Genomic DNA, 27,988 nt, shown 5'->3' on the forward strand with positions numbered 1-27,988 from the left:
ACCTAACAACCAAACAACTGCAGACACGAAATTAAAAGAAAGAAGAAAGAAAGAACACGAGAAAAGAAGAAAGAAAAGAAAAGAAAAGAAAACAGACAGAAAGAAAGAAAGAAAGAAAGAAAGATGGAGAGCAAACCAGAGAGAGGAGTACCATGTGGGTGTGGAATTATTCTCGGCAGCAATCATTATCTTCACCAGTAATTAAAACTCTGTTCTGTGTTCTCCCTGAAATATGACAAAAGACAATAAAACAGAATGATTAGAATAAAGTAATTTGCAGCCATGAACTTAAAATGTCACTTAATGACTGTGGGCAACATAGACACAGAGACACACACAGACACTTTGAACACTCAAAAGACATAATGCTTGCTCACTGCATAGTGGGACTGTTGTGTGGTGAAGGGTAAGCATATGAAGGAGGGGTATACCCAGTATAGCATACCCAACTATCAGCCTAATAACCACTGAAATACAGGGGATTACAAACACTTTTCTCTCGGTCATGTACTTTCCTCATCTCATCAACAGTCACCAAAGCCCTGACTAGATGTCTGAACAGAACTTAAGTGTCACATCCTAAATCACACATTTGCGATGGAGTGTTGAAAAACGTACATTATTAATTTATTTATTTTATACTATAAGGGAACAGAAATGGCACAGACTTTGACCTGATTCCAACTGTAGCCTAAACTGACTGTGAGAGATGGAGCAAGGGGAAACCTGTGCTCTCAGTAAGGTCAGCTTTATTTTTTCAAATGTGATATTTTGAGAGTTAACCTTGCTTGTCGCTGGTTTTGTGCTCGCGTGGAACCCTTTTATGTTTTCTAATGTAACCTTGATAGTTTGAATCAGCTTCCTACACGTTTTCGGGTGTAATGACATCCGGAAGCTTTTCAGCTGCCACCGGCACATCGTATTCTAATTGCACCTTGCACCTATGAAAGAGCCTCCAGCATATTCAGGTTAAAGCGCAACTTGTGGCTTTAAATTCTAGATAGCTATAAGTTTCGGCTCACAGGGCAGGTTACGCTTTCAAACATATACCTGCACAAAAAGGCGTCATTAGTGGTAGTACTGAAGAGGTGCGCTATGTGACATTTGCCTGGTGTGTGTAGGATATGTGAACAAAACTGCACATCTGGTTCAGCGAGGGCTACCTGCTTGCCGTAGTTATAGGAGGAAGTGGTTCTGAAATGGGTAAACGAAGCATCTGGTACTTGCTTCCACGTTGTATTTTATCTGTAATTAGAATTTAAAGGATTTCTCATAGAACTGAACCCATTAGTCTCCCCGTTTGCAAACACATTTTCCCACCAGTCCAATTGCGTGTTTGGTGTGGATAGTCTAATCAGCTTCACCCGTTAGGCTTATATTTTCTCGCACTACCTGGCAACCCACGTCGACGACGTAACCTTCAAAAACGTGACGGCGCGAGCTGGCTGTTCCAGATCCAAAACACTCTCTGCAAGTTTCAGTCGGCCGGCACGGTGCGTGAGTTCCCCTTTTTTTGTTCAAGGCACATCAGCAAACGTAACACAATTTGCAACGTGTGTAGAGCGGAAAATTCTCTCTCTCTCTCTCTCTCTCCCTCTCTCTCTCTCTCTCTCTCTCTCTCTCTCCTCACACACACATTTGAGTGACGTGCAGAAGTGCTCAAAAGTGTGCACTGATGATGTTGAGGACTTCTGTCGCCCAACTGAAGACCAGGAGTTGGATCTCAACAGTTTGGTTTTCGTGTTGTTTTACATCTACATAATAATAACCTTCAGATACTTTGTCGAGTAGTAAACCTCTATTCCATTTTGGAGAAGTGGTTTCTTAGCTCTACATTTGTTATTTCAACTCAGATGTGTGAGCTAATCAGTGGTGGTAGCGTACAAATCATTTCCAACCAAAATGTGGTTCATCAAACTGCATCCTCACATCAATCCCTAAAGTATGTTTTCAACCCTGTCCACATTGGAAAGCCCTATATAACAGCCCAACATGCATTCTTTATCAGGAGCATTGGGGATATGGAACATGGGGCAGAGGGAAAACAAGTCTGAGGAAACAGTTTCCACTGCCTGATACAGAGATGTATAGTTTTGACATACAGTGGTGGAAAAAAGTTTTCGGACACCCTTAAAATTTTACACAATCTCACAATCTCAAATATTATCATGAAATATTTGTGGAAAAATCTTTTTTGTGTTTCAAAAGGTGTGGCTGCATTAGACAGATACAAACAAATATATATATATATATTTTTTTTTGTTTATTATTTACAAGAAAAACTAACAAAACAAAATTCTTGACAGTTGAATCTTTATCTTCAGGTGTGTTTCCTGTGTTAGGTTCCTTGTTTTAGCCATTTTTGTGTCTGAAGAACTTTCAAATGTGCTGGCTTTATGTAGACACAAAGCTTGGCAACAAAAATTGTGTCTTTTAATAAAAAGAACGACCTTCATCACTGGTACCAAAATGACCCAATACTCAAAATTTCTTATGTATTTTTATGGAACCAATCAATTTTAAGTTTTTAATGGCTTTTTTAGGATTTGTTTAGTATTTTGGCTGTGACTGTACAAAAAGAAATTGCACTTGAAGACCTAAGAGTGATTTGTTAATGCAATATTTCACAAATGCATGGGGTGTCCGAAAACTTTTTTCCACCACTGGTTGAACATGCAGTAATAATAACTTTTCGAAACACTGAGGGCATGAGGGTCATGAATTAAATAAATACTCTGGGGTAACCTTGGGGAAAAAAGAAAATGGGATAAGGAAACACTGACTTTCCTGACTTAATTGAGAAAATTATGAATATCTCTGGAATATCTCTGTGTCGCTCCCTTTCACACATACCTTTTCTCCTTGCCATTGTTCCTTTCATTATCTCTTTTTCCCACCTCTGTACAGTATATCTTACAGCCATATGGATGTCCTTGCTGCAACTGGGAAGCTTCATGTCAGCTAACAAGGAGGATTCTAGCGTTTGGGAGCAGACATGCACAGGCCATGATAAACGAACATGGAAAGTGAATCACCTGAATTAGGTGGACAAGTCCATGAAATTGATCTGGTGATCGATTCCCTTCAAAGGGGAAGGGTTGTGTAAGAATCTAAATGTTAGTATGAGAAGGGATAAAGAGGAGAGCTGTTACCATCTGGAGGCAAAAGAGGTGAAAAAAATCGCTGATGCTTTCGGTTCAGGTGGGTAAAATGTAGCACATAATGTTTTCAGCAGAGTTAATACTAGTGATATGTTCCCATGCTAATTCTCTCCAAGCAAAATAGCTTACATTTAAAATTAACAGTAGCTACCAGGTAATGAATACAAACAGTGAAGTAATAATTATTTATACTGATGGAGTTTAAGATAGGCTGGTGACTGTCCTCATGGGTGTATCTGTCAGGATGCCAGTAAAATAATGAAAGTTGGATGCTCAGATTAAGTCCAGTGACAGTTGTTTTCATTATTCCACAAAGTAACAAAACACATGAGCAACAGGCACACATGGACAGATAAAATGCAGTACTATTGTTGGGGAAAAACAAAAAATACAAGAGGTTAAAATCAATCTGTCACTTATGTCAAGATAAACTACTAACAATATCAAGATAAGACAAAAGAGAACAGCACTGAACAAGAGTAGAACTGAAGTTGACTTACCGATGTTCATAAACAGAGAAGCTGATTACTGCCCTATTAGAAGGTATGGGGAAGAGTGAGAATCAGTGCTACAGCATTTAAATAGGGAGTGAAACAGATGAACATACTACTCAGGCTAATGGGTGGTGGCTCAGGGTAAATTAAGGACCAGTCAGAAAGGAGGACAAGGTAAGAAAGGGAAGTTAGGGAAACAAAAAGGAAATTGTGATTCTTCGGGACAATAAATAATGTCAGTTAATATTAAGAAAATAGTCAGTGCTGAAATCCTTATTCTAGTGGATTTCAACCATGTGCCACCAAGGCCTAAAAAGGTATGTAGGTTTTCTTTCCAGGCAATCACTGGTTTCTTCTATCTAGGATAATTAAAATCAATTGATACAGTGTATGGTTGGAATAATAATCTGCACTCTTGGAGCTTTGCCTTAAATGATGTATAATAATAACAACTTAATTTATGTAACACCTCTCTAAACAAAAGTACTCAACAAACAGCCAGCAAAAAAAAAAAAAAATCTGAATAATAATAATAAGTTAGAGGGCAGCCCAGTAGCTCACAATAAGGGACAGTGAGAAAATAAAGATAAGATAATCATGAAAAAAATAATTAAAAAAAGACAATTCTTATGTGTGTAGGCCTTTTCATAATGTGCCTCTTGCATGTGTAGCCTCAGTATCTAGAGAGGTGACACTGACACTGTTCTCCACTCCCTCCTCCAGGAATCATATGACTGCTACAGTTTGAACCCTATTGAAAAAATCAGCCATCATACCAGACCCCAAGAAACCCTGTCCTTCAGAACTCAACCACTAACCCTAACCGACCAGTTGCCCTCACCTCCATAATTATGAACTGCCTGGAGAAACTGGTGCTGAATATCATCCTGCCAGTTGTCAACCCTCACTTGGACCCCCACCAATCTGCCTACAAGGCCAAGCAGGGAATAGAGGATTCTGTGGCATGTCTCCTCCACTCCCTGTTACAGCATCTAGACACACCGGATAACTTTGCCAGAATTCTTTTATTGACTTTCGGCTCTGCATTCAAAACAATCCAGCACCACTCGATGATCAATAAACTCCACTCTCAGTGTCCCTCTAGTCCTCATCCACTGGTTTCACAGTTTCCTGAGCAACAGGCCAGAAACAGGTAGGCACGATAACTTCTCCACTCATCACCTCCAAAGCTGGAGCCCTGCAGGGCTGTGTCCTCAGTCTGTTCCTGTTTCCCAACCATGTTAACCATTTCCAACCAGAACTATCTCATTTGTATCAGTTCAGTTCAGACCTTTATTTTCACAAGAAGAGAAAATTGTATTGCAGCATAACTCAGCACTCACAAACCACAGAAGCACAATCAGTTAATCAGAGCAAGGCAGGATATAAACAACCAAAAGATAAGAAACTGTTAAAACAAGTTACAAACAAACTAAATTTGAGTTAGAACTGTAATATTAAAAGTTGATGACAATTCATAGGAAAAAAGCAGCATAAGATTTAAAAATTGTATCCTAAAAAACAAGGGCAATAAGAGATTAAATATATGGGGCAATATAAGCAAAGAAAAGTGCTGGTGCAGAATTTTTTTGCAATTCGTTAAGTGTGCAGGTCGAGTGTCTTTATTGCACTGATAAGACAGGAGTTTTTGTATCTGTTGTGCATGGTTATGGGAAATCTAAACCTCTGTCCTGAGAGGAGTAGCTGAAATTCCTCATTTAGGGGGTGAGTGGGATCATGTGCAATTTTCCTTGCCCTCTGCCAGACTTGTTTGGCAAAGGTGTCTGTTAGTGCTGCTCACCAGTAATCTTCTAGGCCACCTAAATGACTTTGTTCAAGTGGTTGTCATTTTTAAAACTGAGGTTGCCAAACCAAGCAATCAATCAAAAAGTTAGGACAGACATGTCATTAACCTTTTATCAGCATTAAAAATATTTAGCTTCTTTAAGAGCACAGTCTCAGCTGACTTTTTTTCTTGACAGATTGCATACATATTGCATCTATATTTGCCTCAAAGCATGAGTCTTTATCAATGACAATACCAAGATACTTGTAGCACTGTAAACCTCTACTCTCTTCTCAATCATATTATTTATGACTTTGACTTTAGGACTGGTATGTGTATTTGTACTCATGTTGTATTGTATCTGTATTGCACTTACGTTCTAGAGTATACGCGTGCGTGGGTATAGACATGGTTTATGTTTGACATGGTATGCCATGTATGTTTGATACGGTGTGATATATAGGCCTGTGTTTGATGTAGCAGTTTAACTCTGAACAAATTTCCCCTTGGGGATAATAAAGTCTACCTCCCTCCCTCCCTCCCTCCCTCCCTCCCTCCCTCCCTCTCTCTGTCTAGCCCTACGTGAGGATCTCAGGCTGTGCTCTGGCTCATACGGGGTTAAGGTCTGAGATGTACCTGTGGCAGGGCCTTGGGGAGCTTTTAAATGTATCAGTGAAAGCTTAAGGTCAGTTTTAAAATTCTAGGCTATCCGAACACGAGTACTGTGATCCGTTGTCTTACTGTTCAAAGTCTTTCTGAAGCATCTGATTGAAAACCGCTGACCCTCAACCACTTCTGTCTTAGCTATTAAGGTTAATTTATACCTCTGAATCAAAATGCTGCTGTAGCTGTGCTGTTAGTGTGTGGCTCCTTTCTAATTTACATACACCTCTCCCAAAATGTAACTGAAGAATCTCTGAAAACATTGTTCAAAAGCACAAAATATTAAATAAACATACAGAAGTTTCAGTAACTGTTTGCCTCTGAAGTAAGTTATCATACTTTAAATAGGAGAACCTGCAAGGAGTAGGAGTATCTCTACACTGATTTTAATTGCATTTCCCAGTATGCTAATGTAGTAGTGTCTGGGACTGAAATTTTTTGAAGTAACCCAACATTGTATACGCTCTGACTATTATGATATAATCCTTCCTTGCAATAAATCATCTTAAGTGTTTACGTGAGGTTGTTGAGATTTGCACAAAAGTATAACCCCCCTTAGTCCATATGCTCACTTCATGAGTTACTACTCTCCAAAGCATTAACAAAGGATGTATTGTATTGAATAGCAGAATCATTGAACAAATAAAACAAGCTGTTCTCTGTTTTTCCTCAAAGTTCCTGCTGCTGCACTACACTTCCACTTCTTCCTTTGCTCCAGAGACATCAAAATACTACGCAATGTCAAGAAAAAAAGATGAAATGGGAATATTTCCACTTTGATCGCCTTTACTTCTACCAAACATTACCAAAAGATTCCAGCAGGGGGAGTAGGCCACCAACATGCAGTCAGCAGCACACTCCCTCTTGAGGAGCTGCGTCAATCTGCCAGAGATACTCAGAGAAATACCGGAAACAGTACCCGTCAAATAAAAGCACAACATATTAGCAGTACTGAATAAAAATAATAAAACAATGATTCGAAGTAGGCATACATTTTTATACACATTGTTTTTAAATTTTCTAGGTACACATATTAGATATGGACTAGTGAATGTTAAATCATTTTGTTAAAAACCTTTGTTTGTAATTATTTTTACTTAAAAAATGGATGCCTACTTTGAAACATCCTGTATATCACATAAATTCAGATGCAGACTGTTGGACCACTTTTTGATGAGTGAAGCTGGAAACAACTGAAAGCTTGGAATGAGATCAGATAATGACATAATGAGTAATAGCCTACTCACTGGAATATATAATATTTTCCATGTACGCATGTTATTTAAGTTATTGCATTTTGAGTCACTGTGAGAAAATGACTAAAATTACAGCTCACATGTAAAGACTAAATTTCCTTAAATATGTTTTAGATAATGGACATGAGACGACTATTCCATGTGTTTTGCAGGTACTGAAAATATCTGTGGCTATAGGACCATAACGTCATTTTCAACACTGGCATGACAACAGCATAATTACTGTTACAAAACAATGACGCATAATCGTTGAGACATCTCTTCAGCATCAGCGACGAGCACTGCACTGATAATTTCACCATCAAATGAGCCTGATTAGCTCAACAGAACTGGTGGGGGCAGTAGGCTATTATACTTACAATACAAAGAAGAAACGTAGCTTGAAATAGTTTTGTGCTTATTATTCAATCATTCATTCAGTCATTCATTCTTTAAACCTTATTTTCACCGAAGATCATCTAGGGCGGCCCCTCATTTCCAGTAATGCTGAGAGTACACCTGAAAAAAAGAAATAATAATAAAATTAAATAAACAGTAACACTAATAAAATAATAGATAAATAAGAATGAAAATGATTTAATGGTGAACAGTTTCATGATGATACTACGACTGCTACTGCTGCTGCTGCTGCTGCTGCTACTAGTGCGACTGCTGCTGCTGCTACTAGTGCTACTGCTGCTACTACTATTAATAATAATAACATTGGATACCTACTTTTGAAACATCCAGGCTACAGTTTGTGTTCGGTGAAGCATATGCCGTTCCAAATAATCCAAAAACAAATAATTTCTCACATATTATGGAACATGTGTTCTTTTCACTACGTAAAGTGTTTTTATATCTGCATCTTTCATTATACCTGTGTCTGGTGTGGTCACATGGTGTCACTGTTCACCACTAAATCATAATGCATATATCTTATAATAGTCATGACACACCCATTTATTAAGGCTGTGGGACACATTCACAGCCTTTTGGAAGAAAAGATGTGCTTACTTGAAACTAACAACACGACCTTAAGACATGCCATAAGATATGTCTCTGGCCCTTAATAAAAAAAAAAAGAAAGAAAGAAAGAAAAAAAATCAGAATCATATCATTATACGCGGGTGTTCGGGAACTGGACTTATTTCTCGGCGGGCAAAAGGATGGATTTTCAAGCGTTTTCCACGGTCATTGTCCTGTGTGCAATATGGCCCACTGCTTTGTCGGTGACACGGTACTCCATAGCCGAGGAAATGGAAAGGGGCTCCGTTGTGGCAAATCTAGCTGCTGATTTGGGACTGGAGCTTGGAGGTTTAGCTCAACGTGAGCTAAAACTTGATATTTTCCACAATAAAAAATATCTAGACGTCAACAAAAAGACAGGAGAGCTGTATGTTGTAGAAAAGATGGACAGAGAATATCTTTGTCCAACAAAAACCACGACCTCTTGTTTTCTAAAGCTTGACGTGATCATAGAAAGTCCTTTACGTATATTCAACATTGAACTCGGTATAACAGACATTAACGATAACGCTCCCCATTTTCGAAGAGACAGAGTAGAGCTCGACGTTTCAGAATCGGCAACACCGGGAGAGAGATTTTCTCTGCCTAATGCTGTGGACCCAGATGTTGGCATAAACACAATAAAAACATACAAACTCAGTGATAGTGAACATTTCATTATAGAAATTCAGACTGGGAGTGATGGAACTAAATATGTCGACCTGGTGTTGACCAAATCTTTAGACAGAGAGGAGCATGCTGTTCATAATTTGATACTGACTGCCGTGGACGGTGGGGCCCCTGTGCGCTCTGGCACAGCCAGTATCATTGTTTCGGTACAGGACACAAACGACAACGCCCCTCGTTTCGACAAACAGATTTACACCCATAACATGATTGAAAACAGTCCGATCGGTACCCTTGTGATGAAACTTAACGCAACAGATCTTGACGAGGGTCTGAATGCACAGATAGTCTATTCTTTCACCCTTTACACGTCAGAGAAAACACAAGAAGTATTTGCTTTGAATCCAGATACAGGAGAGGTAACAGTAAAGGGTACTCTTGATTATGAAGATATGAAATTTTATGAGATGCATATTGAGGCTAAAGACAAGGGGGCGCATCCTTTACTGGGGCAATGTAAAGTCGTGGTTAATGTAACCGATATGAATGACAACTACCCGGAGATCACCATACAGTCTGTTAAGAGCACAGTTAACGAGAACATTCCTGTGGGAACAGTCATTGCTTTGGTGGGTATAAGCGATAGGGACACCGGGGATAATGGCAAAGTAAGTTTAGCCATAAACCAGCCCCTGCCCTTTATTCTTAACAAGTCATCAGATAGGCCCATCCATTACAATCTCATAGTTTCAGAACCCTTGGATCGTGAGGCAGTACCTGAATATGACGTAACATTAATTGTAACAGATGCAGGAACGCCTCCCTTAACTGATAATGAAACAATAACTTTGCATCTACTTGATATTAATGACAACGCGCCAAGGTTCCCACAGTCCTTCTATACTATACGTGTAATGGAGAATAACGCCCCTGGGGCCTTGTTGAGTTCCCTCACTGCGTTTGACCCAGACCTCCATGAAAATCAGTATCTAGTGTATTTTATTATCGAGAAGGAGATCGCCAACACCTCCATGTCCATGCTGTTCTCCATCAATCCAGAGAATGGTAATCTTTACGCACTCAAGACGTTTGACTATGAGATGGAGAAAGAGTTTCTTTTCCACATTGAGGCCAGAGACTCTGGTGTTCCTCCGCTCAGCAGTAACGTGACCGTCCACATCATTATTTTGGACCAGAACGACAACACTCCTGTCATTGTCTCTCCGTGGCGCGCGCACGGCTCTGTGGTGGAGGAGAAGATCCCCAGATCCACGGATAAAGGCTCTCTGGTCGCCAAGGTGATAGCCATAGACACTGACTCGGTGCTGAACTCTCGGATCACATACCAGTTTCTGCAGGTGACTGATGCCACCTTATTCAGTCTGGACCAATACAACGGAGAGATTCGGACCATGAGGATGTTCAGTTACAGAGATCCACGTCACCAGCGTCTGGTTGTTGTTGCCAAGGACAACGGGGAGCCGGCTCTCTCTGCCACAGTCACCATCAAGCTGTCCACAGTGGAGACTGCTGTCAAGGCCTACTCTGACATGACTGAGGTGCCTCTGGAATATGACATCTTTTCGGACTTAAACCTGTATTTGGTCATCGGTCTGGGCTCGGTGTCATTTCTGCTCTTGATCACCATATTGGTCACCATCGTGCTGAAGTGTCAGAAACCCAAGGCCAGCAAAGCGGCTCCCCCCTGTAGGAACAGTGTGATCAGTGAGAGGAACTCGACCATCGCAGACTCCACCCTGGTCTCCAACGATGCCTACTGGTACAGTCTGTTTCTAGCGGAGACCAGGAAGGGAAAGCTGGTGGTTCGACAGCCTCTGCCAAAGGGCTCCAGGTACATCGTGTCCAGTATACCGAGGAGCACAGGGCTGACAGAGACTAGTGACTCGGCAGCTTCCACTCTGCAGGTGAGACGTGAATTTCCACTTTTGTTTGTGTAGACGTTTTAATGTATGGTTGTACATTACATGATAATTTCATCACATTGCATAATAACGACAAACAACAACAATTTAATCATGTGTGCCTTTTCATTGTAGGGCATGGAATCATTTGCAATACTTCGAACTTAGTTTTAAGATTGGTTAAATATACCAAATGATTCATTTCAGCAACAATGCAGCAGTTAATCATCTTAAGCGAGTTTGGAATTATAAGACTTTCTGTTACATTTTGGTCAAAATTGATCTATTAATACATTCTTATTCTGGTAGAACGTATTAAGGTTATGTGTGGTGTTATTTTAAATTCTATGCATTTTGGGATTTTTCTTACTTGGACAGAATCGCCCCGTATATCTGTTTTGCTATTTTGTGTGCGTAAATTTTGAAGCGCTATCTCAAAATTGTTTAGAACGCAGATGGGACTACAAAACAGAAATGGTATTACTTGCAGGGTCTTTTAAAATACCCGCAGTGGCGCTGTTTACTAGCTAAAATACCAGTTACATTCGCCATGACAGTCAAACACAGTCAGGAGGGGAGCCGCTTAAAAAAGGCGGACAGTTCCATGGTGCTGAAACTGGCACCCAAGATAAAAAGCAGATTTTTTGTCGTTTTTTTGTTGTCATTTTTTGGAGTAGAATCGCATAACTAATGCATCGATCAAGACCTTAACACTGCCAGATTTCCATGTGATTGCCACTATGCATTTCATCCACTGAGCCATTTCGTACGCAGAACAAACACACAACAATGGGCTCCTATGTAACAATGGTGTTGTGGAAAAGGTACGTGTCGCTCTTTATTCTTTTTTCTGCCGTTCAACACATTTCGTCTTCAGTCACTCATTATTCCATACCAGAGGAAATGAAAGAGGGATCAGTTGTTGCCAACCTGGCTACAGATCTCAGCCTGGATGTGAAGACACTGAATAAAAGGAAGATGCGTCTCGATATCATAGCCAATAAGAAATATCTGGATGTGAACAAAGAGACTGGTGAGCTGTATATCGTGGAGAAGATCGACCGGGAATATATATGCAACACAAAGGTGTCAGCATTGTGTTATCTAAAGCTGGAGGCAATTCTTGAAAATCCTTTACGAATCTTTAATATAGAATTAGAAATTTTGGATATGAACGACAACGCCCCACAATTTCGACGAGACGCAATTCATTTGGATATTTCTGAGTCATCTCCGGCTGGTGAGAGATTCTCCTTGAGCAACGCTATTGATCCCGATGTTGGACCTAATTCAGTAAAAACCTATTATCTTAGTGAAAGCGAACATTTTAACATTGAGGTTCAGACTGGGAGAGATGGATCGAAGTTCGCTGATTTGATCCTGAAAAAGACTTTGGACCGGGAGCAGCAAGCAGTTCATAATTTAATCCTCACAGCTGTAGATGGCGGTACACCTGCTCGTTCAGGGACGGCCAGCATCATTGTTCATGTTTTAGACACTAACGACAACGCCCCTACGTTTGACAAAGACAGCTATCACGTCAGTATAATGGAAAATTCTCCAATTGGAAGCCTTGTTGTTCACTTAAATGCAACAGACTCAGACGAGGGGTCAAATTCTGATTTAACATACTCATATAGTTTGTATACATCAGAAAAAACGCAGGAAACTTTCAACCTAAATCCCCGTACAGGTGAGATTACTGTAAAAGGAATGCTAAACTACGAAGATTTCAAGATTTACGATATGGAGGTTATAGCAACAGATAAAGGAGCCACTAGCTTATCAGGACAATGTAAATTAACAATTGTAGTGGAAGATATGAATGACAATCACCCAGAAATATCTATCAAATCGTTTCAGAGCCCAGTCAAAGAAAATATAGAATTAGACACGGTGATAGCAGTGGTTAGTGTCGGTGATAAAGATTCAGGTAATAATGGAATAGTTGATCTTCATATTCCTGATAATATGCCTTTCAAACTGAGGGAATCCTCTGATAACTATTATGAGCTGGTTGTGTCAGAGCCTCTGGACCGTGAGAAGATTCCAGAATATGACATCACATTCACTGTCACAGACAGAGGTTCTCCCCAATTATCAGATAATGAAACTATGACGTTAGAGCTGTTGGATGTTAATGACAATGTTCCTCGGTTCCCTCAGTCCTTCTATACTATACGTGTAATGGAGAATAACGCCCCTGGGGCCTTGTTGAGTTCACTCACTGCGTTTGACCCAGATCTCCATGAAAATCAGTATCTAGTTTATTTTATCATCGAGAAGGAGATCGCCAACACCTCCATGTCCATGCTGTTCTCCATCAATCCAGAGAACGGTAATCTGTACGCACTCAAGACGTTTGACTACGAGATGGAGAAAGAGTTTCTTTTTCACATTGAGGCCAGAGACTCTGGTGTTCCTCCGCTCAGCAGTAACGTGACCGTCCACATCATTATTGTGGACCAGAACGACAACACTCCTGTCATTGTCTCTCCGTGGCGCGCGCACGGCTCGGTGGTGGAGGAGAAGATCCCCAGATCCACGGATAAAGGCTCTCTGGTCGCCAAGGTGATAGCCATAGACACTGACTCGGTGCTGAACTCTCGGATTACATACCAGTTTCTACAGGTGACTGACGCCACCTTATTCAGTCTGGACCAATACAACGGAGAGATCCGAACCATGAGGATGTTCAGTTACAGAGATCCACGTCACCAGCGTCTGGTTGTTGTTGCCAAGGACAACGGGGAGCCCGCTCTCTCTGCCACAGTCACCATCAAGCTGTCCACAGTGGAGACTGCTGTCAAAGCCTACTCTGACATGACTGAGGTGCCTCTGGAATATGACATCTTTTCGGACTTAAACCTGTATTTAGTCATCGGTCTGGGCTCGGTGTCATTTCTGCTCTTGATCACCATATTGGTCACCATCGTGCTGAAGTGTCAGAAACCCAAGGCCAGCAAAGCGGCTCCTCCCTGTAGGAACAGTGTGATCAGTGAGAGAAACTCGACCATCGCAGACTCCACCCTGGTCTCCAACGATGCCTACTGGTACAGTCTGTTTCTAGCGGAGACCAGGAAGGGAAAGCTGGTGGTTCGACAGCCTCTGCCAAAGGGCTCCAGGTACATCGTGTCCAGTATACCAAGGAGCACAGGGCTGACAGAGACTAGTGACTCAGCTGCTTCCACTCTGCAGGTGAGACGTGAATATCCACGTTTATTTGTGAAGACGTTTTAATGTATGGTTTTACATTCAGTGTTAATTTCCTATTATTGCACAACAACAACAACAACAACTACAACAATAATAATTTAATCAAGTGTACTTTTTCATTATGGTGCATAGAATAATTTACATTGTGTAGAAGTAGTTTTAGTATTGGCTTAAAGAAAACGAATTATTTCATTCAGCAACACTCTGCAACAGTTAATCATCTAAAATGAGCTATGTCACTTAGCAATTATGATGTCAAATCTAGTCATTTCTGTCCAATCCGAGCAATTCACATATTCTTTTTCTGTACGAACGTGTTAGCATGATTTGTTCTGTTATTTTAAGATTAATGCCATTATGGATTTTTACTAAGAGTGAATTGCTTTGCATATCAGTTTTGCTATGTGAGATGAGTGAATTTTTAAACTTCATATAACAAAATTGGTCAGACCGCAGATGGGACTGCGAAAACAGAAATTATATTACTTGTAGGGTGTTTTAATATACCCATAGTGGCGCTGTTTACTAGATAATAGACCAGTTTGCATTCGCCACGACGGTTGAACACAGTCAGAAGGGGAGCGGCATGAAAAAAACGGACAGTTCCCTGATTCTGAAATTGGCACCCAAGATAAATACGAGAATTTCAGTCGTTTTTTCGTAGACATCACTAATGCCTGGATCAAGACCTTAACACTGCCAGATTTCCATGTGATTGCCACTATGTATTTCATCCACTGAGCCATTTCGTACGTAGAACAAACACCCAACAATGGGCTCCTATGTAACAATGGTGTCGTGGAAAAGGTATGTGTCGCTCGTTATTCTGTTTTCAACCGTTCAACACATTTCGTCTTCAGTCACTCATTATTCCATACCAGAGGAGATGAAAGAGGGATCAGTTGTTGCCAACCTGGCTACAGATCTAAGCCTGGATGTTAAGAAACTGAGTAAGAGGAAGATGCGACTCGATATCATCGCCAATAAGAAATATCTGGATGTGAACAAAGAGACTGGTGAGCTATATATTGTGGAGAAGATCGACCGGGAATATATATGCATCACAAAGGTGTCGGAATTGTGTTATCTAAAACTGGAAGTAATCCTTGAAAATCCGTTACGAATCTTTAATATAGAGCTTGAAATTTTGGATATGAATGACAACGCCCCACAATTTCGACGAGACGCAATTCATTTGGATATTTCTGAGTCAACTCCGGCTGGTGAAAGATTCTCCTTGAGCAATGCTATTGATCCCGATGTTGGATCTAATTCAGTAAAAACCTATTATCTTAGTGAAAGCGAGCATTTTAATATTGAGGTTCAGACTGGGAGAGATGGATCGAAATTCGCTGATTTGATCTTGAAAAAGACTTTGGACCGGGAGCAGCAAGCGGTTCATAATTTAATCCTCACAGCTGTAGATGGCGGTACACCTGCTCGTTCAGGGACGGCCAGCATCATTGTTCATGTTTTAGACACTAACGACAACGCCCCTAAGTTTGACAAAGACAGCTATCACGTCAGTATTATGGAAAATTCTCCCATTGGAAGCCTTGTTGTCCATTTAAATGCAACAGACTCAGACGAAGGATCAAATTCTGATTTAACATACTCATATAGTCTGTATACATCAGAGAAAACACAGGAAACGTTCAATCTAAATCCCAGCACTGGTGAGATCACTGTAAAAGGAATGTTAAACTACGAAGATTTCAAGATGTATGACATGGAAGTTATAGCAGCAGACAAAGGAGTCAATAGCTTATCAGGACAATGTAAATTAACAATTGTAGTGGAAGATATGAATGACAATCACCCAGAAATATCTATCAAATCGTTTCAGAGTCCAGTCAAAGAAAATATAGAATTAGACACAGTGATAGCAGTGGTTAGTGTCGGTGATAAAGATTCAGGTGATAATGGAATAGTTGATCTTCATATTCCTGATAATATGCCTTTCAAACTGAGGGAATCTTCTGATAACTATTATGAGCTTGTAGTGTCAGCACCATTGGACCGTGAAAAGGTTCCAGAATATGACATCACATTCACTGTCACAGACAGAGGTTCTCCTCCATTATCAGATAATGAAACTATGACTTTGGAGCTGCTGGATGTTAATGACAATGTTCCTCAGTTCCCTCAGTCCTTCTATACTATACGTGTAATGGAGAATAACGCTCCTGGAGCCTTGTTGAGTTCCCTCACTGCGTTTGACCCAGACCTCCATGAAAATCAGTATCTAGTTTATTTTATAATCGAGAAGGAGATCGCCAACACCTCCATGTCCATGCTGTTCTCCATCAATCCAGAGAACGGTAATCTTTACGCACTCAAGACGTTTGACTACGAGATGGAGAAAGAGTTTCTTTTCCACATTGAGGCCAGAGACTCTGGTGTTCCTCCTCTCAGCAGTAACATGACGGTCCACATCATTATTGTGGACCAGAATGACAACACTCCAGTCATTGTCTCTCCGTGGCGCGCGCACGGCTCGGTGGTGGAGGAGAAGATCCCCAGATCCACGGATAAAGGCTCTCTGGTTGCCAAGGTGATAGCCATAGACACTGACTCGGTGCTTAACTCTCGGATTACATACCAGTTTCTACAGGTGACTGACGCCACCTTATTCAGTCTGGACCAATACAACGGAGAGATCCGAACCATGAGGATGTTCAGTTACAGAGATCCACGTCACCAGCGTCTGGTTGTTGTTGCCAAAGACAACGGGGATCCCGCTCTCTCTGCCACAGTCACCATCAAGCTGTCCACAGTGGAAACTGCTGTCAAGACCTACTCTGACATGACTGAAGTGCCTCTGGAATATGACATCTTTTCAGACTTAAACCTGTATTTGGTCATCGGTCTGGGCTCGGTGTCATTTCTGCTCTTGATCACCATATTGGTCACCATCGTGCTGAAGTGTCAGAAACCCAAGGCCAGCAAAGCGGCTCCTCCCTGTAGGAACAGTGTGATAAGTGAGAGGAACTCGACCATCGCAGACTCCACCCTGGTCTCCAACGATGCCTACTGGTACAGTCTGTTTCTAGCGGAGACCAGGAAGGGAAAGCTGGTGGTTCGACAGCCTCTGCCAAAGGGCTCCAGGTACATCGTGTCTAGTATACCGAGTAGCACAGGGCTGACAGAGACTAGTGACTCAGCTGCTTCTACTCTGCAGGTGAGACGTGAATTTCCATATTTGTTTGAGTAAACGTTTTAATGTATGGTTTTTACATTAAATGTTAATTTCCTCTCATTTAACAACACCAAAATGGCAACAACAATAATACTAATAATAATTTAATCAAGTGCACCTTTTCATGATGGTGTATAGAATAATATACATGGTTTCGAATGGACTTTAGGATAGCTGTAAACAAACAAACAAACAAGTAATTGTTTCCTTCAGCAAAACTCTGCAGCAATTAATCATCTTAAGTGAGCCAAGTCACTTAGCAATTATAATGTCATATCTTGTCATTTTTGTCCAAACTGGACAATTCATATATTCTCCTTCAGTAAGATCGTAATAGCATTATGTGTTCTGTTATTTTAAGTTTCATTCATTTATGGACTATTTTTTCAGTAAGACCGAATTGCTTTGTATATTTTGGATGCGTAAACTATGAAACTCCATATACCGAATTGCTCAGAACGCAAATGTGACTACCAAGACAGAAATGGTATTAATTGCAGGGTGTTTTAAATTACCCACTGCGGCGCTGTTTACTGGATTATAGACCAGTTTTCATTCGCCATGACAGTTTAACACAGTCAGGAGGGGAGCGGCATGGAAAAGTGGACAGTTCCCTTGTGCTGAAACTAGCACCCGAGATAAATAGGAACATTTCAGTCGTTTTTTTCGTTGACATCACTAATGGCTGGATCAAGACATTGACACTGCCAGATTTGCATGTCATTGCCACTATGTATTTAACTCACTGAGCCATTTCGTACAGAGAACAAACACCCAACAATGAGCTTCTATGTAACAATGGTGTCGTGGAAAAGGTACGTGTCGCTCTTTATTCTTTTTTCTAATGTTCAACACATTTCGTCTTCGGTCACTCATTATTCCATACCAGAGGAAATGAAAGAGGGATCAGTTGTTGCCAACCTGGCTACAGATCTCAGCCTGGATGTTAAGACACTGAGTAAAAGGAAAATGCGACTCGATATCATCGCCAATAAGAAATATCTGGATGTGAACAAAGAGACTGGAGAGCTGTATGTTGTTGACAAGATTGACCGGGAATATCTTTGTACAAAAATGTTGACAAATTGTTATTTGAAAATGGAAGTAATCCTTGAAAATCCTTTACGAATCTTTAATATAGAGCTTGAAATTATGGATATGAACGACAACGCCCCACAATTTCGGCGAGATGCAATTCATTTGGATATATCTGAGTCAACGGCGGTTGGAGAGAGATTCTCACTGAGCAATGCAGTTGACCCGGATGTAGGAACAAATTCAGTTAAAACATACCGTCTTAGTGACAGTGAACATTTCAACATTGAAGTTCAGACGGGTAGAGATGGCTCTAAATTTTCAGATTTGATATTGAAAAAGTCTTTAGACCGGGAGCAGCAAGCTGTTCATAATTTGATACTCACTGCTGTAGATGGCGGTACACCTACAAGGTCAGGGACTGCCAGCGTTATTGTTCACGTTTCAGACACCAATGACAACGCTCCTACATTTGACAAAGATAACTACCATATTAAAATAATGGAAAATTCTCCAATTGGAAGCCTTGTTGTTCACTTAAATGCAACAGACTCAGACGAGGGGTCGAATTCTGATTTAACATATTCATATAGTCTTTATACATCAGAGAAAACGCAGGAAACGTTCAATCTAAATCCCAGCACTGGTGAGATCACTGTAAAAGGAATGCTAAACTACGAAGATTTCAAGATTTATGATATGGAAGTTATAGCAACAGATAAAGGAACCAATAGCTTATCAGGACAATGCAAATTAACAATTGAAGTGAACGATATGAATGACAATCACCCAGAAATATCTATCAAATCGTTTCAGAGTCCAGTCAATGAAAACATAGAATTAGACAAGGTAATAGCAGTGGTTAGTGTCGGTGATAAAGATTCAGGTGATAATGGAATAGTTGATCTTCATATTCCTGATAATATGCCTTTCAAACTGAGGGAATCTTCTGATAACTATTATGAGCTTGTAGTGTCAGCACCATTGGACCGTGAAAAGGTTCCAGAATATGACATCACATTCACTGTCACAGACAGAGGTTCTCCTCCATTATCAGATAATGAAACTATGACTTTGGAGCTGCTGGATGTTAATGACAATGTTCCTCAGTTCCCTAAGTCCTTCTATACTATACGTGTAATGGAGAATAACGCTCCTGGAGCCTTGTTGAGTTCCCTCACTGCGTTTGACCCAGACCTCCATGAAAATCAGTATCTAGTTTATTTTATTATCGAGAAGGAGATCGTCAACACCTCCATGTCCATGCTGTTCTCTATCAATCCAGAGAACGGTAATCTGTACGCACTCAAGACGTTTGACTATGAGATGGAGAAAGAGTTTCTTTTCCACATTGAGGCCAGAGACTCTGGTGTTCCTCCACTCAGCAGTAACGTGACGGTTCACATCATTATTGTGGACCAGAACGACAACACTCCAGTCATTGTCTCTCCGTGGCGCGCGCACGGCTCTGTGGTGGAGGAGAAGATCCCCAGATCCACGGATAAAGGCTCTCTGGTTGCTAAGGTGATAGCCATAGACACTGACTCAGTGCTGAACTCTCGGATTACATACCAGTTTCTGCAGGTGACTGACGCCACCTTATTCAGTCTGGACCAATACAACGGAGAGATCCGAACCATGAGGATGTTCAGTTACAGAGATCCACGTCACCAGCGTCTGGTTGTTGTTGCCAAGGATAACGGGGATCCCGCTCTCTCTGCCACAGTCACCATCAAGCTGTCCACAGTGGAGACTGCTGTCAAGGCCTACTCTGACATGACTGAGGTCCCTCTGGAATATGACATCTTTTCGGACTTAAACCTGTATTTGGTCATCGGTCTGGGCTCGGTGTCATTTCTCCTCTTGATCACCATATTGGTCACCATCGTGCTGAAGTGTCAGAAACCCAAGGCCAGCAAAGCGGCTCCCCCCTGTAGGAACAGTGTGATCAGTGAGAGGAACTCGACCATCGCAGACTCCACCCTGGTCTCCAACGATGCCTACTGGTACAGTCTGTTTCTAGCGGAGACCAGGAAGGGAAAGCTGGTAGTTCGACAGCCTCTGCCAAAGGGCTCCAGGTACATCGTTTCCAGTATACCAAGGAGCACAGGGCTAACAGAGACTAGTGACTCAGCAGCTTCCACTCTGCAGGTGAGATGCCTTTTTACGCAATTGTAATTGCGTAACCGAAGGTGCATTATGATTTCATTCATCATCTTGTTTTTGAAATGGCCATAATCTATAGTTTACTCAAATTAATAACATTTTCCTGTCATTTTTTTGAATATATATATATATATATATATATATATATATATATATATATATATATATATTTAAAAAAAATATATATATATATATATATATTTAAAAAAAAAAAAAAATATATATATATATATATATATATATATATATATATATATATATATATATATATATATATATATATATATATATATTCAAAAAAAATCACAGGAAAAGTTTTTGTTTTGCTGTAAGTTTGATCCAGTTAAATCATCATTCTAACAAAAGTAGGTATGAAATACTGAAATGTGAAAATAGTAGATTATACTAGAGTTAGCAGATCTAAAACCCTAATGTCACGGCAAAATATAAAATACATACGATCGGCTAACCCAATGGCATTCAGTGTTTTAGTTAAGCTTACTGGTCATTTTCATAATTGTGACTTAGGAAAACGAAAAGCGGTAAGAGCAATACAGGTACACTGACTAAATTGTTCCGATCTACGTTGGCTCATGCAACGCTCCACACGCCACAAAAAATAACGTGTTTAAAAAAAACTGTAAAAGAATAGTTGCTCGAGATAATATGTGGCCTTTTTGAAAGCAGATAGAGTGCATATTTCCACCACAAAACAATGTATTCATCTCTACACTGAATATTCTTTATAATTCAAAAGGACAATATTATTAAGCTTTGAATTCTAGGTATGAGGGTGTGAATCGTCAATAAACAAGAAAGTAAGAGCAAGGTTTACAATGTAACATTTTTGAGAGAGTGGGGTTTAAGGAGGCACGTCTGTGTGCCTTGCACACAGCGTCGCTGTTCTCCAGTTATATAAATGCTTTTTTTGAAGAATCACCGCCATTGCAGCGTGTCATCCAAGTAAGACGTGAATCGGGCAAATAGACAGCTCCTGCTGCTGAATCCGTATGTTGGCTTAAAGTCTTTTCAGGTCTCTTTACACAGCCCTATATTTTCTATGATTTGGGCGCTGATATAACGTTTATTCAGAACCTTCAACGTGCAATTTTGTGTTTCTTCTTTTGTGTTTTCTTCTAAAAAAAAACTGAGGAAAATAGCTCTGATGAAACAATGGATGTACGCTGCAAACACTGGGCGAGGTATGTCTCGATAATTCTTATTTTCGTTGCTACCATTAACTCTAATTATGCGGTTACACATTACTCTATTCCTGAGGAAATGGAGGAAGGGTCTGTTGTCTCAAATTTAGCTGCTGATCTCGACCTCGATGTCAAAGTGCTCTCTAAACGGAAAATGCGCTTGGAAGTCATAGCAAACAAGAAATATCTGGATGTGAACAAAGAAACGGGGGAGCTGTATATCGCAGAGAAGATTGACCGGGAATATCTTTGCACATCTAAGACATCAACTTCATGTTTTCTAAAAATGGAAGCTGTTGTGGAAGACCCCCAGCGGATATTCTATATTGAAATAGAGTTAATGGATATCAATGATAACGCCCCTCATTTTAGGAGGGACACTATAAACTTGGACATTTCGGAAGCAACTCAAGCTGGTGAAAGATTTTCCGTCAGCAATGCGGTTGATCCAGATGTTGGTTCAAATTCTGTAAAAACATATCTTTTGAGTGAAAATGAACACTTCGATATAGAAATACAGACAGGAAGGGATGGTTCAAAGTTTGCAGACCTTATATTAAAAAGGGAGCTCGACCGAGAAAAGCAAGCTGTTCATAAATTAATACTTACTGCCGTGGATGGTGGCAAACCTTCTCGCACCGGTACAGCCAGCATTACAGTTCGAGTCCTAGACACGAATGACAACGCCCCAAAATTTAGTAAAGAAAACTATACATTTGAAATAATGGAAAACTCTCCGATTGGAAGCCTTGTACTTCATCTTAATGCTACAGACTTAGATGAAGGATCTAATGCAGAGATAGCGTATACATATAGCTTGTATACTTCCGAAAAGACACAAGAAACATTCAGTCTGAATCCTAAGACTGGGGAGATAACAGTTAAAGGAGTGCTAAACTACGAGGATTTGAAGCTGTATGATATGGAAGTTATAGCAACAGACAAAGGAACCAATGTTTTATCGGGACTATGTAAGATATCAATTAAAGTGGAAGATATGAATGACAACCACCCAGAAATATCTATCAAATCCTTTCAGAGTCCAGTCAAAGAAAACATAGAATTAGGAACGGTTATAGCAGTGGTTAGTGTCGGTGATAAAGATTCAGGTGATAATGGAATAGTTGATCTTCATATTCCTGATAATATGCCTTTCAAACTGAGGGAATCCTCTGATAAGTATTATGAATTGGTAGTTTCAGAACCACTGGACCGTGAGAGGGTTCCAGAATATGACATCACATTCACTGTCACAGACAGAGGTATCCCTCCTTTATCAGATAATGAAACTGTGACTTTAGAGCTGCTGGATGTTAATGACAATGTTCCTCAGTTCCCTCAGTCCTTCTATACTATACGTGTAATGGAGAATAACGCCCCTGGGGCCTTGTTGAGTTCCCTCACTGCGTTTGACCCAGATCTCCATGAAAATCAATATCTAGTTTATTTTATCATCGAGAAGGAGATCGCCAACACCTCCATGTCCATGCTGTTCTCCATCAACCCAGAGAACAGTAATCTTTACGCACTCAAGACGTTTGACTACGAGATGGAGAAAGAGTTTCTTTTCCACATTGAGGCCAGAGACTCTGGTGTTCCTCCTCTCAGCAGTAACGTGACCGTCCACATCATTATTGTGGACCAGAACGACAACACTCCTGTCATTGTCTCTCCGTGGCGCGCGCACGGCTCGGTGGTGGAGGAGAAGATCCCCAGATCCACGGATAAAGGCTCTCTGGTCGCCAAGGTGATAGCCATAGACACCGACTCGGTGCTGAACTCGCGGATTACATACCAGTTTCTGCAGGTGACTGACGCCACCTTATTCAGTCTGGACCAATACAACGGAGAGATCCGGACCATGAGGATGTTCAGTTACAGAGATCCACGTCACCAGCGTCTGGTTGTTGTTGCCAAGGACAACGGGGAGCCCGCTCTCTCTGCCACAGTCACCATCAAGCTATCCACAGTGGAGACTGCTGTCAAGACCTACTCTGACATGACTGAAGTGCCTCTGGAATATGACATCTTTTCGGACTTAAACCTGTATTTGGTCATCGGTCTGGGCTCGGTGTCATTTCTGCTCTTGATCACCATATTGGTCACCATCGTGCTGAAGTGTCAGAAACCCAAGGCCAGCAAAGCGGCTCCTCCCTGTAGGAACAGTGTGATCAGTGAGAGGAACTCGACCATCGCAGACTCCACCCTGGTCTCCAACGATGCCTACTGGTACAGTCTGTTTCTAGCGGAGACCAGGAAGGGAAAACTAGTGGTTCGACAGCCTCTGCCAAAGGGCTCCAGGTACATCGTGTCCAGTATACCAAGGAGCACAGGGCTGACAGAGACTAGTGACTCGGCAGCTTCCACTCTGCAGGTGAGAGTTAATTAATGATCCAACGCAATTTATGTACCGGATGTGGTGTATCTTTTGGCGTTTCATTCTTTTTTTGTGTGTGTGTAAATATTCCCATTCTCCTAAAAATTACCAAGCCACGACTTTGTATGATTTTTAATCACTTAATGTGTCCAAACACAAATGAAAACAAATTACTGAGCTTACCTATACTGCTGAAAAACTTAGAATCTACACAATTGCTCTTGATATCATAATACAAATAGTTTGCAATAAACTTAATACAGTTAACTGAAAAAAAAAACAAAAAACAAAAAAACCCGAGATTAGCCAAAGTCAGAGTGTAGTGGTCGCGGGGTAACCCAAAAGAGGAAGTCTTTATCTAGAGGCAATGACACATACCCACTTTTAAATCGCATTTTCATCACACTGTTAAAGTGCGTTTTTGTACTCGAACAGCACAAACTCATTTAATCTAACCTAAATGAACAAAACGAAAAATAACGTGCATTATTATGTCAAATATTTTCTGAACATAAACGTGAACTGAAATTATTTGATGTCACCTAAAAAAGAAAGAAAAAAATCACTCAACTGAATACCACCACTAGTACGTCTACAAATAATAACAATAATAATGATAACAAGTACAGCAACAATAATGATGATAATAATCATAATAATCATAATGATGATGATGATGACTATTATTGTTGTTGTTGTTGTTATAATTATAAAACTGTTTCGTAATGTCAGGTATTCCCGGTGAACTGTTAAGCCATACACTGAGTAAATCTCAAGTGCATGTGTATAACCAGTATATTAAGCATTTAAAATGTGTAGGCCTGATACTTACACGAAGCGTCGCTGTTCACTAGACAAATGAACAGTGGTGTGAGATCACGGTCGCCATGACAGTCTTTCATGGGATTGCTATGATGCAAAGGCAAACGGATAGCTCCTGGTGCTGAATTTACATGGCCTATAAAACACGATTCACGATTTCTGGACAGAGCTGTCGTTTGTGATTTTCAGTGTGGGCCATAACATTATTTTCAAAACTTAAAGACTTTCAAGTTTTTACACTAAACGGAAGGGAACACATATGACTGAGGTAACAATGGATGCCCATTTCTCTTCCGGTCACTGGATAAGGTATGTGCTGCCATATCTTCTTTTTGTTGCCATCTATAATACAGTTTGTGCGGTAACACACTACTCCATTCCCGAGGAACTAGAAGAAGGCTCCGTCGTTGCCAATTTAGCTGGAGATTTGGGATTAGATGTGAAGACGCTTCTCAGACGGAATATGCGTCTGGAGATCATTGCCAATAAGAAATATCTGGACGTGAACAAAGAAACTGGAGAGCTTTACATTCTTGAACGAATTGACAGAGAATCACTCTGTCCTGTTAAGACTGTTATATTATCTTCCTGTTATCTGAAAATGGAAGCCATCATTGAAAACCCTAAAAGAATATTTTACATCGAATTAGAGATAACGGATATAAATGACAACGCACCCCATTTTAGAAGAGATACAATAGATTTAGATATTTCGGAAGCTACCCAGGCTGGCGAACGCTTTTCTGTTAATAATGCAGTAGATCCAGACGTTGGCTCAAACTCTGTGAAAGCATATCTTCTGAGTGAGAGTAATTATTTCACAATAGAAATTCAAACTGGAAGAGATGGCTCAAAATTTGCTGATTTGATCCTGAAAAAGAATTTAGACCGGGAGCAGCAAGCTGTTCATAATTTAATCCTCACAGCTGTAGATGGCGGTACACCTGCTCGTTCAGGGACGGCCAGTATCATTGTACATGTTTTAGACACAAACGACAACGCCCCTACGTTTGAGGAGGAGAATTATCACATCAGTATAATGGAAAACTCTCCCATTGGAAGCCTTGTGAAACGTCTAAATGCTACTGATTTAGATGAAGGGTCAAATTCTGATTTAATATACTCATACAGTCTGTATACATCAGAGAAATCTCAAGCAACATTCAATCTAAATCCCAACACCGGTGAGATCACTGTAAAGGGAATGTTAAACTATGAAAATTTCAGGATTTACGATATGGAGGTTATAGCAGCAGACAAAGGAGTCAATAGCTTATCAGGACAATGTAAATTAACAATCATCGTTAAAGATATGAATGACAATCACCCAGAAATATCGATCAAATCGTTTCAGAGTCCAGTCAAAGAAAACATAGAATTAGAAACGGTTATAGCAGTGGTTAGTGTCGGTGATAAAGACTCAGGTGATAATGGAATAGTTGATCTTCATATTCCTGATAATATGCCTTTCAAACTGAGGGAATCTTCTGATAACTATTATGAGCTGGTAGTGTCAGAACCACTGGACCGTGAGAAGGTTCCAGAATATGACATCACATTCACTGTCACAGACAGAGGTATCCCTCCGTTATCAGATAATGAAACTATGACTTTGGAGCTGCTGGATGTTAATGACAATGTTCCTCAGTTCCCTAAGTCCTTCTATACTATACGTGTAATGGAGAATAACGCCCCTGGAGCCTTGTTGAGTTCCCTCACTGCGTTTGACCCAGACCTCCATGAAAATCAGTATCTAGTTTATTTTATTATCGAGAAGGAGATCGCCAACACCTCCATGTCCATGCTGTTCTCTATCAATCCAGAGAACGGTAATCTTTACGCACTCAAGACTTTTGACTACGAGATGGAGAAAGAGTTTCTTTTCCACATTGAGGCCAGAGACTCTGGTGTTCCTCCACTCAGCAGTAACGCGACGGTCCACATCATTATTGTGGACCAGAACGACAACACTCCTGTCATTGTCTCTCCATGGCGCGCGCACGGCTCGGTGGTGGAGGAGAAGATCCCCAGATCCACGGATAAAGGCTCTCTGGTTGCCAAGGTGATAGCCATAGACACTGACTCGGTGCTGAACTCGCGGATTACATACCAGTTTCTGCAGGTGACTGACGCCACCTTATTCAGTCTGGACCAATACAACGGAGAAATCCGGACCATGAGGATGTTCAGTTACAGAGATCCACGTCACCAGCGTCTGGTTGTTGTTGCCAAGGATAACGGGGATCCTGCTCTCTCTGCCACAGTCACCATCAAGCTGTCCACAGTGGAGACTGCTGTCAAGGCCTACTCTGACATGACTGAAGTGCCTCTGGAATATGACATCTTTTCGGACTTAAACCTGTATTTGGTCATCGGTCTGGGCTCGGTGTCATTTCTCCTCTTGATCACCATATTGGTCACCATCGTGCTGAAATGTCAGAAACCCAAGGCCAGCAAAGCGGCTCCTCCCTGTAGGAACAGTGTGATCAGTGAGAGGAACTCGACCATCGCAGACTCCACCCTGGTCTCCAACGATGCCTACTGGTACAGTCTGTTTCTAGCGGAGACCAGGAAGGGAAAGCTGGTGGTTCGGCAGCCTCTACCAAAGGGCTCCAGGTACATCGTGTCCAGTATACCAAGGAGCACAGGGCTGACAGAGACTAGTGATTCGGCAGCTTCTACTCTGCAGGTGAGACGCTAAATTCCAGTGTCGTTGCCTTAGGTTTTTTTTGAGGTAGGCCTATGATATTTTTGTGTTGCACAATATACCACATCATCTAAACAACTTGGACCCACATTTTTTCATTGTCTAATACAGTTTATTTAGATAACCTTAATGAATAAACTTCGAATATCTGACTGAGCGAACATAATTTTTCTTTGCAACAAAGGTGCATATAATCATCTCAAGGTCACGTTAAATTGTACATGGTCTGAACAGAATAGTATTTTAGCCTCTTCCCAGGAAGTGTTGCAGGCTCTTAAATTCTGCACACGGCGGCGCTATTTACAAGAAGTAAAAACAGGCTATGTTCACCATGACAGTTAAATATAGTAAGGAGGGTACAGCATAGC

The 27,988-nt window shown here is 40.8% G+C and overlaps 5 protein-coding genes and 1 long non-coding RNA gene across 6 annotated transcripts; all 6 read left to right on the plus strand.

The window, feature by feature from the left end:
- The first annotated feature begins 1,428 nt into the window (after nt 1-1,428).
- LOC115366200 (uncharacterized) lies at nt 1,429-6,760 on the plus strand. The gene is made up of 4 exons (XR_003928821.1): nt 1,429-1,493; nt 2,908-3,201; nt 4,379-4,808; nt 6,018-6,760. It is a non-coding gene; the product is annotated as an uncharacterized LOC115366200 (long non-coding RNA).
- A 1,748-nt stretch (nt 6,761-8,508) lies between these two features.
- LOC115366255 (protocadherin alpha-C2-like) lies at nt 8,509-10,932 on the plus strand. Its single transcript, XM_030061612.1, has one exon. The coding sequence runs from the start codon at nt 8,509-8,511 to the stop codon at nt 10,930-10,932; it is 2,424 nt and encodes an 807-aa protein (XP_029917472.1).
- Nucleotides 10,933-11,643: 711 nt separating this feature from the next.
- Nucleotides 11,644-14,136, plus strand: LOC115366256 (protocadherin alpha-C2-like). Its single transcript, XM_030061613.1, has one exon. It carries the CDS (start codon nt 11,686-11,688, stop codon nt 14,134-14,136), a length of 2,451 nt encoding a protein of 816 aa, XP_029917473.1. The 5' UTR covers nt 11,644-11,685.
- Nucleotides 14,137-14,884: 748 nt separating this feature from the next.
- Nucleotides 14,885-17,326, plus strand: LOC115366257 (protocadherin alpha-C2-like). The gene has a single exon (XM_030061615.1). It carries the CDS (start codon nt 14,885-14,887, stop codon nt 17,324-17,326), a length of 2,442 nt encoding a protein of 813 aa, XP_029917475.1.
- Nucleotides 17,327-21,685: 4,359 nt separating this feature from the next.
- Nucleotides 21,686-24,103, plus strand: LOC115366258 (protocadherin alpha-C2-like). Its single transcript, XM_030061616.1, has one exon. It carries the CDS (start codon nt 21,686-21,688, stop codon nt 24,101-24,103), a length of 2,418 nt encoding a protein of 805 aa, XP_029917476.1.
- Nucleotides 24,104-25,187: 1,084 nt separating this feature from the next.
- On the plus strand, nt 25,188-27,614 carry LOC115366259 (protocadherin alpha-C2-like). Its single transcript, XM_030061617.1, has one exon. The coding sequence runs from the start codon at nt 25,188-25,190 to the stop codon at nt 27,612-27,614; it is 2,427 nt and encodes an 808-aa protein (XP_029917477.1).
- Nucleotides 27,615-27,988: the final 374 nt, after the last annotated feature.

The sequence above is a fragment of the Myripristis murdjan genome, chromosome 10 (genome assembly GCF_902150065.1).
Source record: "Myripristis murdjan chromosome 10, fMyrMur1.1, whole genome shotgun sequence".
NCBI lineage: Eukaryota > Metazoa > Chordata > Actinopteri > Holocentriformes > Holocentridae > Myripristis > Myripristis murdjan.